Here is a 16,310-nt window from a genome sequence, read left to right as displayed (position 1 = left end):
AGTGTTTGAGTGACTGCAGCTCACACTTTACACAGGCATGTTCTCCCACACATTACTCTTATTTCTTAATTACACAAGATCATTTCTTAATCTGTAAATAGTTTATTTCTCTCTGCTTTGGTTACTATACAATAAACTTTGGTTTATTTTTTTAATTATTACCGAGCTTATCTGAGACTTTTATGTCCCGTCTGTCTCTGTCTTTTCAGCTCAAGTGTTTTTTTACAGGACTTGCTCTTTGAAGAGAGACGCTTGACTGCCCCCTCTCTCTGAAACTCACACACTATACTCTCTCTCTCTCTCTCTCTCTCTCTCTCTCTCTCTCTCTCTCTCTCTCTCTCTCTCTCTCTGTAGGTCTCTCTCTCTCTCTACGATGGATGTGCGCGGGAGTTGGACCCTCCTCGCGCTCTCTCTCGCCTTCCTCACAGCGCGTAAGTAACGTGCACATTCTGATTAAACACAATAATGAAGGCAGATTCAATTTATGATGTAACCGCATTGTATTAGTCGAAGGATGGAGGCGAATGAGGACTCTGTTTTCACTGTGTTGTGTTTGTTCTCCTCACACAGACTGCAGTATCACCTGGGAAGTTCAGAGGTTCGATGGCTGGTACAATAACTTGGCCTATCACCGCCGCGGCACCGCAGGTACAACAGCGCCTCCAGCTGTGGAGTCTAGATACAATTCAGTGTGCTTATTGTTAAATGTGTGTGTGTGTGTGTGTGGGCAGGTGCTCCGCTCATGCGCTTCCTGCCCGCGCGCTACTCTGATGGCTCTTATCAGCCTCTGAGCGCTTTGCCGAACGCGCGTATCATCAGCAACATGGTCGCGCGAGGAGACTCTGCTCAGCTCTCACAACGCAACCGGACCGTGCTCTCCGTCTTCTTCGGTGAGCTTGGCCATTTCTGTTCACTCTTACTGAATGACCGAGTCTCTGTCTGGAAACAGAAGTTCCGTGAAATCAGAGCCTTAAGGCAGCTTCGTTACTTTTAAAAGTAAAAATATATCAACATTACTTTGCCCTGAGAAGTGACCGTTTTAAGTCCAGGTTTGTTGTGATTTTGTCAGTCTACACCTGAGCTAACCCCCCACCCACTTCTCATCCTATAACAGAACAGATCAAATTTGTATGTTATATATATATATATATATTATATAAACTGCTTTATACACTAATATAGTGAAATGTATTAAAATACATTGTGCAGTGTTTGCAGAATCAAATCAAAGTTAAAACGTGAAGTGTCACAGCATCTGTCCAAAAGATGTCTGGTCCACAGCACCCATACATTATAATCATATACAGGATAAGGTGTAAAATATCCTATGCTAATCCATTAAAGCTTCACATAGGGCCCCTCACACACTCTCACAGAAAGGGGCAGGAGCAAAGTTACAGTCCTATGTAAATTGTAAATTGTAAGTTGCTGCTTACAGGCTGTAGATGGTTTGAATAACCAATAAAATTACTAGTAAATAATATATCTATAAAACATCTAACAGATTTACTCTTGGTCGTTAGGTTACCATGTAGCCTTAGAGATAGCAGAATCCCGAAGGCCTGGATGTCCTCCCGAGTTCATGCAAATTCCAGTCTCACCAAATGATCCTGTCTTTGGCTCCAACACCACAAGGCAAAATGTTCTGCTACCGTTTCAGCGTGCAAGTTGGGACCATGAAACTGGAAAGAGCCCAAACAATCCAAGGACACAGGTAACACAGCATTTCCAAATCATTCCATAGTGATTTTTTATATAAATAAATGTAGCGTGTATCACTGGACATTGCATATAACTGTAATCAGACTACAAAAGTTTAAAATTGAATAAGCTGATTTGTCAATTTGTCCACCAATTACCTGCACAGGTGAACCAAGTGACTGCATGGATAGATGGCAGCTCAATCTATGGTTCTTCCAGCTCTTGGTGTGATGCACTTAGGAGTTTTCAAGGAGGCCTCCTGTCATCTGGATCTGATATAAACATGCCAAAACAGAGTGACAACAATTTCATGTGGAGTGCACCAAACCCATGCACTGGGCAGACTGGCTCAGAGGGGCTCTATGGTAAAATGAATCACTGTACAAAAATGTGAATTATTGGAACAAGAAATGATACACATCTCTTCAGACATTTGGCCATGTTCTAGAGGTCCTTTATACTACAGCCTTTCTATTTATTGTAGTTACTAGTCAAAAGAAAAAATGCTACTCAGCCCATGTTTGGCTAGCCTGGGTTTCTACTGACAGTGGACAGCGTGTCAGTATGTAATGTGGCACCTCAACTGTTTAGTATTCAGACTACTAAACAGTCACCTGAATTTTCAGAATATGGAGACTCTCAGGTTAGGATGACCTCATTCAGTCAACAAAACAGTTTCAAGATTCATTACGTGCCTGTATGTGTGTCCACCTGGTCTTTATAGTTTTCCTGCCCTCGTTTAATCCCACGAAGAATGACTGTGTTGTTGTTGATCTTATAAGATGTTATTCATCATTTGTGCCACATATGCTGTGGTTTAGAATGTCTCAATGAACCAGAGTCATGGAGCAATGCCTAGAGAGAAAAAGCCTAGCCAAAGCTGGCCTGTCCTATGACACTCTTTTAGGTTCATGTTGCTTGGGCCTGATCAGCAGCATTCCTTCAGTGTTATTGAATATTTAGTGCATAGAAATAAATGATTCTGTTTTCAACCTTTTTTAAAGAAAAGTTCAGGTAAGTAAAATGTAGTAGCTTTTCTTTGATGCAGTTGCCATGACAAATCAGTAGCCAAATAAAATAAACAGCTGTGAATCTGTGGATTCTTGTGTCTTCAGAATTTGGGAATGCCTGGGCCAATGAGAACATTTTCACAGCAGCTGAAGGGATTATTTGGTTTCGCTACCATAATTACATTGCATCTCAGCTACACAAGGAACACCCGTCGTGGTCAGATGAGGAGCTTTTCCAGAACGCAAGGAAGAGGGTTATTGCCACATTCCAGGTAAAGAGAAAAGTCCTCTGTTATTTAGAAACCACACAGCACAGATAGAGGTATCAATTTGGCGAAGCATCTCCACCTGCACAGTTGCCTCATAGACTTTCTGCAACTGAGATTAAGATGCCTTTGTTTTAGTTACTCACCTTTCAGCTACTTGCTCACTATTTATTGCCAAATGCATGTGTCAGTAGCTGATACTGGCTGATATGTCTGTATGATGTATCTCTTCATATATAATGCTTTTCGTTTCCTTCTCAAATTAGAATATTGCATTCTATGAGTGGCTACCTGCTCACCTTGGTGTCCCAGTGCCTTCATACCCAGGTGAGAGTTTGCGTGAGTGTGCGCACATGTGGCTGTGTGTGGTGTGCTAGCATGCTCCAGTTACTTGTGGTTTAGTGAGTTACTACTTGAGGCTCCATTTAATGGGCTTCAGTGGGCTTCAGTTACGTCAGTGCAGTTAACACAAGCCAGGGATATCATTTCTGCTGAGGGAGCGGTTTTGCAGAGTTATTCTTACTTCAGTCTTAGAAGGGAGGTAAAGTCACATGCTTAGGTTTGTATTGTAATTTCTTAATGCGAACATGCAATTAAATATATGCTATAACTCTCTTTTTTATGGAAAAATAAAACATTACCAAAGCCTGTTTAACAGAACTGTGTATTCCATAGAGGTTCAGGGCTGAAAAGTTTTGCAGTTTGAAAAGTAGTTTGGCAGACTGAAAACAAGTTGTGCATGATAACCATTGTATTGGAACTATAGCTATGTGCTTTATAAACTGTTCCTCCAATTCCCCCCTAGGCTATCAGAAATTTGTGGATCCTGGAGTCTCTCCTGAGTTCCAGGTTGCTGCTGTAAGGTTTGGGTTGACTTTGGTTCCCCCTGGTGTCTACATGAGGTAAACGATCACATCCACACCTTTTAAACAAATAATAACGAGTACAAATATTTGTACGTTTCATGTAGTACGTTTTATGTGTCACGTCTCACACGTATATACAAATATACTTCTTATCACTTCTTATGTTATCATTCATTAAGTAATGTAATTACAAAGACCTACAGGAATGTGCAATGTTTGTTTCGTGTGTTTATTTTCTTGCTTCAGAAACAAGACTTGTCACTACAGGAGAATTGTGAACTCTGACGGGAGCACATCTCCAGCACTGCGCTTGTGTAACAGTTTCTGGAACAGAGATGTGAGTCAAGACAGAGAAATACTAATTTAATAGGTAGCACAGTGTGGCAATTTGGTTAATGTGGAGTAAGTGCCAACATATTTGAAACCGAGTGACCAAGCAAGTTCTAATCCTGATTTCACTATAGAATCCAAACCTGAAATCTGCCCAGGATGTGGATGATCTGATAATGGGTATGGCCTCTCAAATAGCAGAAAAAGAGGACAATGTTATTGTTGAGGACCTAAGAGGTTAGTCCTCCTTTCACATTGCTCTCCTCCGCTCCTTTTATCCTGTTCAGAAAAATAGAGCACCTGATCCTCCTTCTTTCTTTTTCAGACTACATGTATGGTACTCTGCTGTTCTCACGTTCAGATGTGGTTGCCCTGACCATTCAGAGAGGACGGGACTTTGGGCTGCCAAGTTATAATCAGGTCAGAGAGGCCTTCAATTTGAAACCAGTCCAAACTTGGGGAGAGGTCAATCCCAAACTTAACCAGACCAATCCACAGGTAAGCAATTTTGGTGAGATTTATGCAGAATATTCTTTTCTTAAATATTATATTCAGCCTTACATATTGCTGACTCTCTTTGCTGTTTGTGTCTCAGTTGTTTAAGGATCTGTCTGAGCTCTATGACAATGATGTCTCGAAGCTGGAGTTGTTTGTAGGAGCTCTGTTGGAGCTAGATGAAGGACCAGGCCCAGTGGTCGTCTCCATTTTCCTGGACCAGTTTGAACGCATCAGAAATGCAGACCGCTTCTGGTTTGAAAACAAACATAATGGGTAAGCCATGTACCAGAACATTTTGTATTTGATCTACTCTTGTGTCACTTGAGAGTGAAGACATTACAAACATTCATGCATTCATTCATTTATCGTCTGTAACCGCTTATTCAGTTCTGTGTCGTGGTGTGTTCAGAGTCTACCCGGAATCACTGGGCTCAAGGCAGGAACACAACCTGGAGGGGGCACCAGTCCTTCACAGGGTGACACACACTCACACATTCACTCACACACTCACACCTACGGACACTTTTGAGTAGCCAATCCACCAACCAATGTGTGTTTTTTGACTGTGGGAGGAAACTGGAGCACCCGGAGGAAACCCACGCAGACACAGGGAGAACACACCACAGACATTCCTCACAGACATTCAAAACATTTTAATATAAAATGTTTCATGTTCTTTTGTCAAAAATGTTGCTGTGGTTTGTTTGTCTGTCATAGTTTGTTCACAGAAGAAGAGATCCAGTCTATAAAAAACACCACATATTATGATGTCCTTCTTGCTGTCATCAGTGCTGAGAGTGAAGACATTCAAAAGAATGTGTTCTTCTGGTTAAATGGTGAACAGAATTATTTGACTTACATATTCTTGCCTCTGCTCCTTCTGTACGAAACAGGTATATTTTAACAATTGTTCCTCTCATTTATAGGTGATCCCTGCCCCCAGCCTAAGCCAGTCACTGCCTCTGATCTTCAACCCTGCACTAAAGCTACTTCCATACGTTACTTTGACAATAGCGACAAAGCTGGCTATGGCATTTTAGTGATTATCCTTTTCCTGTTTCCTGTGGGTCAGTAAGACCAATAACATTTGCATTTGAACAAAACTAATGTAGTTACATGAACACTAAACATTTGACCATCTCTTACCATACATTTATCATCTCTCATGCATATGCACTTTCCAAAAACCTAATGTCAACTTTCTGCCAACCCTTAAACAGGAAGTCTCATTGCGGCTTTAATTGTGGCCAAAATCCGGGCAGTCAGGTACAGAAAGTTCCTGAAGAGGATCAGGGGGCCCAGCAAAGATAAAGAACCAGTTTATGGAATCACAGGTATTCCCTGCATTATACCTCTGCTGACACTGGTGTTGGCAATGTGTTATATAAGGTAATAATTTATGTGTTTGTTCATTGTTTAGCTCATGAGTGGCAGGGGTATACAGAGACTCAGCCAGTCAACCTGGTGATTGATGAAATGAAAAAACTACATATTTATGGTGAAAAAGGATCCCGGCACTCTCATAATCTGGGCACCCAGGAGCAACTGGAGGTGTTTTTATCCAATGACCACCAACAGCGTGCCCTACTTCTCAGGATCCCCAAAGAATATGACCTGGTATGATATCATTAAACTCTAAAACCTTACCTTCAATCAGGCACAGATGCCCTTTGCTCATGCTGCTTAAATATTAGTTACATCAGTGTTATTATTGTTATAATATACTGTATTTTATTCCATGTATTTTTTTCTCAGGAATGATAATGAAACAAATCTATCATTGCCTAATGTGTTTACAGGTGCTGTTATTCGAGAATGATGCACAGAGATCAGAGTTCATAGGTCTCTTAAGGTCAAAAGTAATGTCCCAGTGTCTTACAGTTACAGAGATTAGTGAAAAAGAACTGCTAAGAGAGGCTGTGACCAAAGAACAACGGGCCCAGATAGTGGAGACCTTCTTCAGACAAGCATTTGCAAAAGTATGAACTGAATATTTGATTTGTTTAGTATTTTTTGGCCCAACGTTTCAAACTAATGTCTGCTCCTTAGACAACCGTTTGCATTTCAGTTTACCATTGAGGATTGTAGTCGGGTGCTTCCACTTCTTAATTGTGTTTTCTATACTCAGGTCCTAGACATTGATAGAAGTGATGCAGGAGACCTAAGCGGTGTGTCCAGTAAAAGAACTAGAGAAGCTCTGCAGTGTGAGCTCACAGCAGAGGAATTTGCTGATGCACTGGGGCTCAGGCCTGATTCTCTGTTTGTAGAGTCTATGTTTTCTCTGGCAGATAAGGATGGCAATGGTTTCCTCTCCTTTCAAGAGTTTCTTGATGTCATAATCATCTTTATGAAAGGTCAAATTAGGCTCATACTCACATTATATATGTATAATAAAATTGAATTTCTAAATTTACAAATATTGGAATTTGAGTAATAAAACTGTCTCCTAATTTGGGTTCTCCAAATCAGGGACGCCAGAGGAGAAGTCCAGACTCCTGTTCTCCATGCATGACATCAGAGGAGAAGGCTTTTTGTCCAAGGAAGAGTTTTGTTCTTTATTGAGGTCAGGTCTGATGTTTTTACAGGCAAATTATTTCCTGGAACATTGGTATAGATTTTTTCAGCAAGGTCAATAAATTTTTAACAAAACTTTTATTGATGTTTATTTAGAATGAGTCCTTATCTGGAGATTAACTCTGCTAATGATAACAGTATTTATACAACAGAAGTATAGGTCATTTCTGAGAGTTCTTCCTGCTCTTCTCCAGGTCTTTTTTGGAAATCTCTGGCAATGTACTATCTAAGAGCCAGGCAGAGGATGCCATAGCAGCAATGCTTCAAGCTGCTGGAGTTGATGATAAAGATCAAATCACCTGGGAAGACTTTCACCTCTTGCTGCGAGACCATGAAAATGTCCTACAATTTGCACAACTCAACATCAGAGGTGATGCATAGTTTGTTTGTCTGTCCTTAGCCTTCTGGGTGACCACCAAACAAATTTGGAGCTGTAAAACTCCTTTTTTGTCATCTTAAATGTATCCCAGAGCATATTTTAAATAACTATAGAATAAATTTAGCAATAGGAAGCATTTTGATCTGTCCTGCAAACAAAAAGGCAACCGACTGGATTGTCATATATATCCCCCCGTCAATGAAAAAGCCCTTTAATGCCTGATAGATTTCCCTAGGATTGCTCCAACACTCAAGGCATGTACTAGTTATCCTAACACTTAGCTACATACCTACAGGAATGGAGAAGCAGAGCAAGAACAGGTTGGCCCAACCACGTGTTTCTTTCATCATTACAGAGAAAAACAGGTAAGTACAAAGAGGTCATGTTCTGCACCTAACTATAATGCCCAGAAATACTTGTTCAATCTATAAGATGAAAGCATTGTCATGTTTTACTTCTTTCATTTGCAGTTCCTTATTAGAAAAGGATGCTGACTTTATGCAAAACTGCCCAGTTGATGTTGGCCAAGAACTTCGTCAAAGAAAAAAGTGAGAGCTTCAAAGGAGACATGAGAGGTTTAAATCTGTGTAGGAATTTGCCATTTTGCCATGTTATTAGTTCATAAACCTGCTGTAGCATTTGACCATGTTGCATGTCCAGATGTCCACTTATAATTATCATGTACTCCATCAGGATTTACCTAAGCTATAGTGATCCCTGTTATTTTCAGATTACTGTCATATGAAACCATTAGTGTTTGTGGGTTTGAGGTAATTAGGTGACATGATGTCTGCCAAATTTCACTAGGAATTACATCATCTTTTAAAGCAGGTGCATATTCTCTACATACTTCAGGGTTGGTATGTGGCTTCACTTGAAGTTTTAGTTTATAATCATGTACAATGCGTTTTTTTCAGGTTGGGCTTCTCCGGCCCCAAGGTTTATGTGAATCCTCAGAGAGAACGTCTCATCAGGAGTCCTGTCCAGCAGAAGATCCAGCAGTTTAAACGTTTTGTGGAAAATTACCGTCGCCATGTTATGTGCCTTGTTATCATCTATGGGATCGTTGCTGGGGTGGCTCTGGAGAGATGCTACTGTGAGTTATTCCACTTCACCATGCCCTTTTATGCCTAATCCCTATTATTGGGATTAATCAAAAGGAACAAATAAACCACTAAATGACGACATGAACCTTAGTTTTCTATTACAATGGCTTTATATTATTGGATTGTATATTATTTCCTTTCCAGATTATGGTTTACAGGCTGACTCCTCTGGAGTCCCAGAAACCTCCATCGTAGGCATCCTTGTGTCCCGAGGCTCTGCTGCTGCTATCTCCTTCCTGTTTCCCTACATGCTCCTCACAGTGTGCCGCAACCTGATTACGGTGTTTAGGGAGACCTTCCTCAACAGATACATTCCCTTTGACTCTGCCATTGACCTTCATCGCCTCATGGCAGGGACGGCTATCATCCTCGCAGGCAAGAAATTCTAGATTAAACTACTCAACATCTTTGAAAGCCTATGTTACATTGGTTATAAACCTACAGTGTGAAACAATTTGTCATTTATTCCGGTCAAGATTTCAGTGTTTGGAGCCACTGATTTATTAATTATAAAATTAATTAGAATGTATTAATTATTATAAATGCAACTTTAGAGTATCAGTGGTTATTCAGGACTTTTGCTTGCTCTGGGGAGCATGTGAATAACTTTTATTTACATTATAACTGGCAGTGTAGTTTGTCTTTGAGGTCATTTTTGACTTTAGTCTAAATTCTTCTTCCTTCATCCTACAGTTGTTCACAGTTTGGGTCATGTGGTCAATATTTACGTCTTCTGCATTAGTGACCTCAACATCCTTTCCTGCCTGTTCCCCAGAGTGTTTTCCAATAATGGGTAATATGTCAATACAATAAATGCAATCAATTTTGGCAGTGATAACCTTAACCTTATACAGCTGAAGTTAGCCATTTCTAATATGTTCTATGCAAATTATTTACAGGTCAGAGATGCCTCAAAAATGGACGTTCTGGTTCTTTGCTACAGTACCAGGTGAGGGATCATGTATATACTAAATGTTGTGTTTACTGATTGTGAACATGTCGACTTCCATATCAGCATTACGTAGTTAAGTAGTTTGATGTTGTATATAAAAATGTGTCGTTCATTCCATTTAAATCCATAGTCCATAGATGCATCAAAAACAGCAGGTTTTGAGTACTTCCTTTTGTGATATGACAAAAGCAAACTTATTTTCTTTATATCCATCTACTGAGCAGTTTGATCGCTAAAGTTATAAGGAGTGTTTCAGCTTGGACTGCTTTATGAATAAGAAACAATATCAGTCAGGCAATCAGGGCACAATAACATAAATGCTGGTTAAATTAAAGGGATGAAAAAATTATTCTTGCTGTGGTAAGTAAGCTTACAACCCCAGTTCCAATAAATTTGGGACATTGTGTAAAACATAAATATAAACAGAATACTATGATTTGCAAATCCTTTTCAACCTGTATTCAATTGAATACACTACAAAGACAAGATATTTAATGGTCACATGGATAAACTTTATTGTTTTTTGCAAATATTCACTCTTTTTGAATTTGAGGCCTGCGACACGTTCCAAAAGAGTTTGGACAGGGGCATGTTTACCACTGTGTTACATCACCTTTCCTTTTAACAACACTCAATAAGCGTTTGGGAACTGAGGACACTAATTGTTGAAGCTTTGTAGGTGGAATTGTTTCCCATTCTTGCTTGATGTACAACTTCAGTTGTTCAACAGTCCGGAGTCTCCGTTGTGGTATTTTGTGCTTCATAATGCGTCACACATTTCCAATGGGAGACAGGTCTGGACAGCAGGCAGGCCAGTCTAGTACCCGCACTTTTACCAATCCATCTCAGATGAGCTCAGGCCCAGAAAACTCTGTGGCATTTCTGCATGTTGTTGATATATGACTTTCGCTTTGCATGGCAGAGTTTTAACTTGCATTGTAGATGGAGCGACGAACTGTGTTCACTGACAATGGTTTTCTAAAGAATTCCTGAGCCCATGTGGTAATATCCGTTACAGAATGATGTCGGTTTTTAATGCAGTGCCACTTGAGGGATCGAAGGTCACAGGCATTCAACGTTGGTTTTCTGCTTTGCTGCTTACTTGCAGATATTTCTACAGATTCTCGGAATCTTCTGATGAAATTATGGACCGTAGATGATGAAAAGATATGTTCTTAAAGCGTTGGACAATTTGCTCACACAGTTGTTCACAAAGTGGTGAACCTCGCGCCATTCTTGCTTGTGAACGACTGAGGCCTTCGGGGATATTCCCTTTATACCCAATCATGACACTCACCTGTTTCCAAGAACCTGTTCACCTGTGGAATGTTCCAAACAGATGTTTTTTGAGAATTCCTCAACTTTCCCAGTCTTTTGTTGCCTCTATCCCAACTCTTCTGGAAAGTAATGCAGGCCTCAAATTCAAAATGAGTGAATATTTGCAAAAAAACTAAAAGGTTTATCCGTTTGACCATTAAATATCTTGTCTTTGTAGTGTATTCAATTGAATACAGTTTGAAATGGATTTGCAAATCATCGTATTTTTATTTATGTTTTACACAATGTCCCAACTTCATTGAAAGTGGGCTTGTATACAAATATTACATGTCAAACAATTAATAAAATGAAATAAAACTTTCCTTATATTACGTATGACTTGTATGTGTTTTATATTACTGTTTTGTCGCTCTCATACACAAACACACATACACAGACTGTCTCTCATTGTCTCTCTGTATATCCTTCTGTCTCTCTCACACAGGTCTCACAGGGATTATTCTGCTTCTAATCTTGGCCTTTCTGTATGTCTTTGCCACGCATTACTTTAGACGTATCAGTTTCAGAGCTTTCTGGATCACACATTACCTTTATGTTCTTGTCTATACCCTGGTGAGAATCAATCATTAATAATATAAAAATATTTTGATAGGAAGACATCGAATTTAAATAAAAATAGCAATTATTCACCCTCTTCATTCACTTCTGGCAGACGGTGATCCATGGCAGCTTTGCCCTCCTCCAGGAGCCACGTTTCTTCGTCTACCTGATCCCTCCAGCCCTGCTTTACCTCTTGGACAAACTCATCAGCCTCAGCAGGAAGAAGGTGGAGATTCCTGTAGTGAAAGCTGAGCTGCTTCCCTCAGGTAGAGAAAACTACTCATATTCTTACAAGTGACAGCATCATGTTCATACAAGCTGTTCTTTCTATACAGCACATGTTCATGTTCAGTATTTGTGGCCTGCATTAGTTCACCAACCCAATTTACAGATTCCAACCAATTTTGAGGTCTGTGACAGAACTGATTTTATGTGTATCTGTCTCCAATGACAGAAGTGACCCATGTGGAGTTTAAGCGCCCCCCAGGCTTTGCGTATCGTTCAGGACAGTGGGTTCGGATCGCATGTCTGGAGCTGGGCACAGACGAGTACCACCCCTTCACTTTGACCTCAGCACCACATGAAGACACCCTGAGCCTGCATATCCGTGCTGTGGGACCATGGACCAGCAAATTGAGAGAAGTCTACAACCCAGACAAAATACAGAAACTGGGCTCTTATCCCAAAGTAAGGAAGGAATCCTAGATGTTGTCCTGATCACTTACTATTGAAAAATTAAGTTAATTAAATTACTGCAAATTTGCCTGCGTGAAATTGAACTTGAACTTTTGTGTTATAGGACTTCAGATTTCAGTTTCTCTTAACATATTTATTTCCACAGCTGTATCTGGATGGACCATTTGGGGAGGGACATCAAGAATGGAAAGACTTTGAGGTGTCTGTTCTGGTCGGTGGAGGCATTGGAGTAACTCCATTTGCTTCAATATTGAAGGATCTGGTATTCAAATCTTCGGCAAAGCTCAGAGTTCAGTGCAAAAAGGTAAAATTCTCATTGAATGGAAAAACACTTTTACATCATAACACTTATATTTATACTGCATAGTTATATAGACGTTTTTCACAGTTTCATCAGTTGGACTACTCCACAGTTTACTTTTGAGAGTTTGCTATTGTAACTATAGAAGTAACAGTCAATCAACCTCCTCTAGGTGTACTTTATCTGGGTGACTCGAACACAGCGGCAGTTTGAATGGGTGTCCGATATCATACGAGAGGTTGAGGAGGTGGATGATCAAGATCTGGTGTCTGTGCATATCTATATCACTCAGTTGGCAGAGAAGTTTGATCTCCGGACTACCATGCTGGTAAGGATAGGATTATCTGACATATAGTTTAAGAAATGTGCTTGAAATGGCAATAATTTCCCTACACTGACTCAAATGTATAACAAGAACTGCCCACACAAAATAGTGTATTAGTTATACATTTAAAACTTTTTTTCTCTCTCTCTCTCTCTCTCTCTCTCTCTCTCTCTCTCTCTCTCTCTCTCTCTCTCTCTCTTTACAGTACGTGTGTGAGAGGCACTTCCAGAAAGTATGGAACAGGAGTCTGTTCACAGGATTACGTTCTATTACTCACTTTGGTCGTCCACCATTTGTGGCCTTCTTTAGTTCCTTGCAGGAAGTTCACCCTGAGGTCTCACCACAATGTCACACAATTCTAACACACCCAGTGAAGACATGCCTTCTTATCACAATGTGTCAATATTTTACTTAGTTTGCTGTGATAATTTATAAACTCATCAAAACATCCTATAAGGAAAGTCCCCTTAACTAGTAATTCACAATGAATCAGTTCCTTAATTCAGTTTCAAGCAGTCATTACACTTTAATACACATATGAAAAACATCCATCCTAACCCTCCCTATTTATGTTCTCATTGTTCTTTCATGTTCCTTATATCGCTTTAAAATATCTACAAGTATGTGAACCTCTTCAGCTGTTCTAGCTTTATGCTCAAATATTTGTTTACCCATAACTCTTTTCTTTCTTTTCCCCCCCAGGTTGGGAAAATTGGTGTGTTCAGCTGTGGTCCTCCTGGTTTGACAAAGAATGTAGAAAAGGCCTGCCAGCAGATTAACAAACGTGATCAAGCTCATTTTATCCATCACTTCGAGAACTTCTAGTTTTAGTGCTGCTCTTAATTTTGTATCAATATATTACACTGGACAATGAAGGGATCTACATTAACAATAAATATTTTTTCTCATTCTGACCCAAGATTAACAAGGAATGCACTATTTCTACTGATGTGTGCTAATGGTAAAGCTGGAAGTTTTCAAATATATTTGCTTTTTACTAAAGAATATTTTTAAAAAAATGATCACATAAATGAAATATGTTTGGTCTTGACTGTGATATAGAAAATGTATTGAATAAAGGAATTAACCACTCGCTAAAACCATCGTATCTTACTCTGCACTTCTGTACTGTGTTTTTTTTTTGTGATCTTTAATGTGGCATATATGTTTATTGTAATTCAACACTGTGAAATGTCCTCAGTTTAATATAACAAGAGATGTGTGCCATTTTTCCTTTATTGTATGAAATGTTTTTAAAACTAATCTTTCCTGGCAAGTCAATGGAAATCATTGTTAAAAAGATAAAAATAAATAACATTTCATTGTTTACTCTCATCAGTCCATGTGTCTAATTTCAAATGAAATATTAATTATGAATTTGACATACATGTTTTAGATTGATTTTTGGGAAGAAAATTAAAAAAAATAAAGTACTTGTGTTGTAACAATCACCGCGACCCTGAAATGGAGAAGCGGAGAAGAAAATGATGATGATGATGATGATGATGTTGTAACAATTATCTATTGTTTGAAAAGTGTTCTGCAGATAAATTCCTATAACTAAAAAAAAAACACGTTTCTGAACAAGCATATTAATAACAATAGTTAAATAAAATTCCAGGAAATTGCTTCATCTCTGTTTGCTCTTTGTCTATGGTTTGGTTGGTTTACACAGAAAGTGTATAATGGAACATAAAACTGGATCAGTATATTTCCCATCATTTTTGTCTGTTTTCTGAAAGACTTTTACATATACTTTCTTGTACGATTTTATTAGTCATGGTAAATATGTGTACGTTTACTTACACCTTATATATATTTGTTATATTTCAAGTAAAATAATAGTGAAAAAATAGTGAAAAAAGCTCCACGTCAGAGCACTATTTTAACGTCAGTAGCAGAACCCAACCATTTGACTCAGTCTTACTAAAGTTAGCTAATGTGAACGCTGTGGAAATAGAGATGTTTTAGCAGATTAACCAAAATAAAACCTTACATCAACACAGTCAGGAACATCTAAACAAACAAAAAAACTATTATGTAAAGATACCAAGGTGTTTCTAAAATGTTACATTTTCCCTTTCTTTGATTTGGACCTTTTTAGCTACGTCTTTAGAGCAATGAATAAGGAAGTGGGAGAACTAAAGAGAAACTTGTACAACCAATTTTTCAAGGTTAGTGTCCTTCCATTTAAACTCACATTTGCGATCTTGTGTAAACAATGTAGTCCAGCACTGTGACAGGAGAGACTCAGATAAGGAGGCTGGACAGTTCTGTAGTTCCAAATCAGAACCAATTTCTTATCCTATTTATATTGAGACCTAATCAGATAAAAAAAAGTGCTCCCTCAGTTAATATGTTAATGATAAGAAACTGTATAAGATATAAATATACAATTGTATAAAATGTTGCCTACATTTCAGGATTTTTGGCCCAGTGCACTGCAGAAAGAGCCCACCTACAAGTGTAGTTATGCATTACATAATGAAATTATTACATTGTACAAACAAAGTGCTACACAACAACTATTGAATATACACTTTTCGTGCAAGTGCCACTGTAATGTTATTAGACTTCTGCAGCTCTAATCCCTGTGACATCAACTAAGTATGGCCAAAGCTTCCCTCTCTCTTTATTTTTTATGAATAATTGTCTTAAAATTATGATTATTAAGTTAATGATATTGTGAATCTACAACATTTACATTTATCTCTTGAATATCTTTTACATTCATCTCTGAGTTAACTATCCCCACACTAGTGTAATAAAGAAAAAATACATCCAGGTTCTCATTTACAGCAAGCTGTGACATATGATCTTTGCAATTTACAACTGGTAGATCGAGGGCTACACTATGCCACTCATTTTCTCATATATGATGAAAGGTTTGATAACAGGTTGTGTAACTGAATCAAATAAATGCGTCTTAAATGGTTTCATTGAAAATGTCACAATACAATTATGGCCCAAGAAATGACAGATGAATAAAAAATTTAATTAATGTCTTCAGCCAACATCATTAGCAAAGTTCTATTTGCTGGAAAGCGCAGCAAAGTTTGCAAAAGTTAGATTACCCACATGTTCCCCTGTATTGCTCTCTTATGAAACTCTGGGATATTTTATGTAATAATGATACTCTGTGAGTCCATAGAATTTGCTTATTCATTCGGTAAAGAAAAGATGTTTCCCAACTCTAGTCATGACCACTGATAAAAGTATTGTGTTATATTTACATGGTTTCAAATGATTACAAAATTCCACATTAGTAAATCATACTTAACACAATACAAAAGTAAAGAACAAAATGTGTTAATGTAAAATGTATTCATTAATTATTATTATTCATTAATAATAATAATATAAAACCTATCTAATTATAAATATTAAATTTACACATTTTGTCCTTTTATTCACTTGGGTTTTGTGTT

At 38.5% G+C, this 16,310-nt stretch overlaps 1 protein-coding gene across 1 annotated transcript; it reads left to right on the top strand.

Annotated features, from left to right (window-relative positions):
* Positions 1-373: 373 nt before the first annotated feature.
* On the top strand, positions 374-13,992 carry duox (dual oxidase). The gene is made up of 33 exons (XM_066669414.1): positions 374-431; positions 571-648; positions 732-890; positions 1,524-1,714; positions 1,868-2,066; positions 2,817-2,983; positions 3,244-3,304; positions 3,783-3,879; positions 4,090-4,180; positions 4,308-4,410; positions 4,499-4,671; positions 4,769-4,944; positions 5,389-5,507; positions 5,598-5,738; positions 5,892-6,005; positions 6,092-6,288; positions 6,471-6,650; positions 6,800-7,025; positions 7,141-7,234; positions 7,440-7,615; positions 7,920-7,989; positions 8,095-8,172; positions 8,542-8,720; positions 8,875-9,105; positions 9,424-9,523; positions 9,630-9,679; positions 11,445-11,572; positions 11,673-11,826; positions 12,015-12,247; positions 12,402-12,560; positions 12,730-12,885; positions 13,088-13,216; positions 13,585-13,992. Exons 1-33 carry the CDS (start codon positions 374-376, stop codon positions 13,705-13,707), a joined length of 4,590 nt encoding a protein of 1,529 aa, XP_066525511.1. The 3' UTR covers positions 13,708-13,992.
* The last annotated feature ends 2,318 nt before the right edge of the window (positions 13,993-16,310 follow it).

This window comes from Hoplias malabaricus, chromosome 4 (assembly GCF_029633855.1).
Source record: "Hoplias malabaricus isolate fHopMal1 chromosome 4, fHopMal1.hap1, whole genome shotgun sequence".
NCBI classification, from domain to species: domain Eukaryota; kingdom Metazoa; phylum Chordata; class Actinopteri; order Characiformes; family Erythrinidae; genus Hoplias; species Hoplias malabaricus.
The sequence above is the reverse complement of the archived record's forward strand: the minus strand, read 5'-3'. Positions and strand labels throughout refer to the sequence as shown.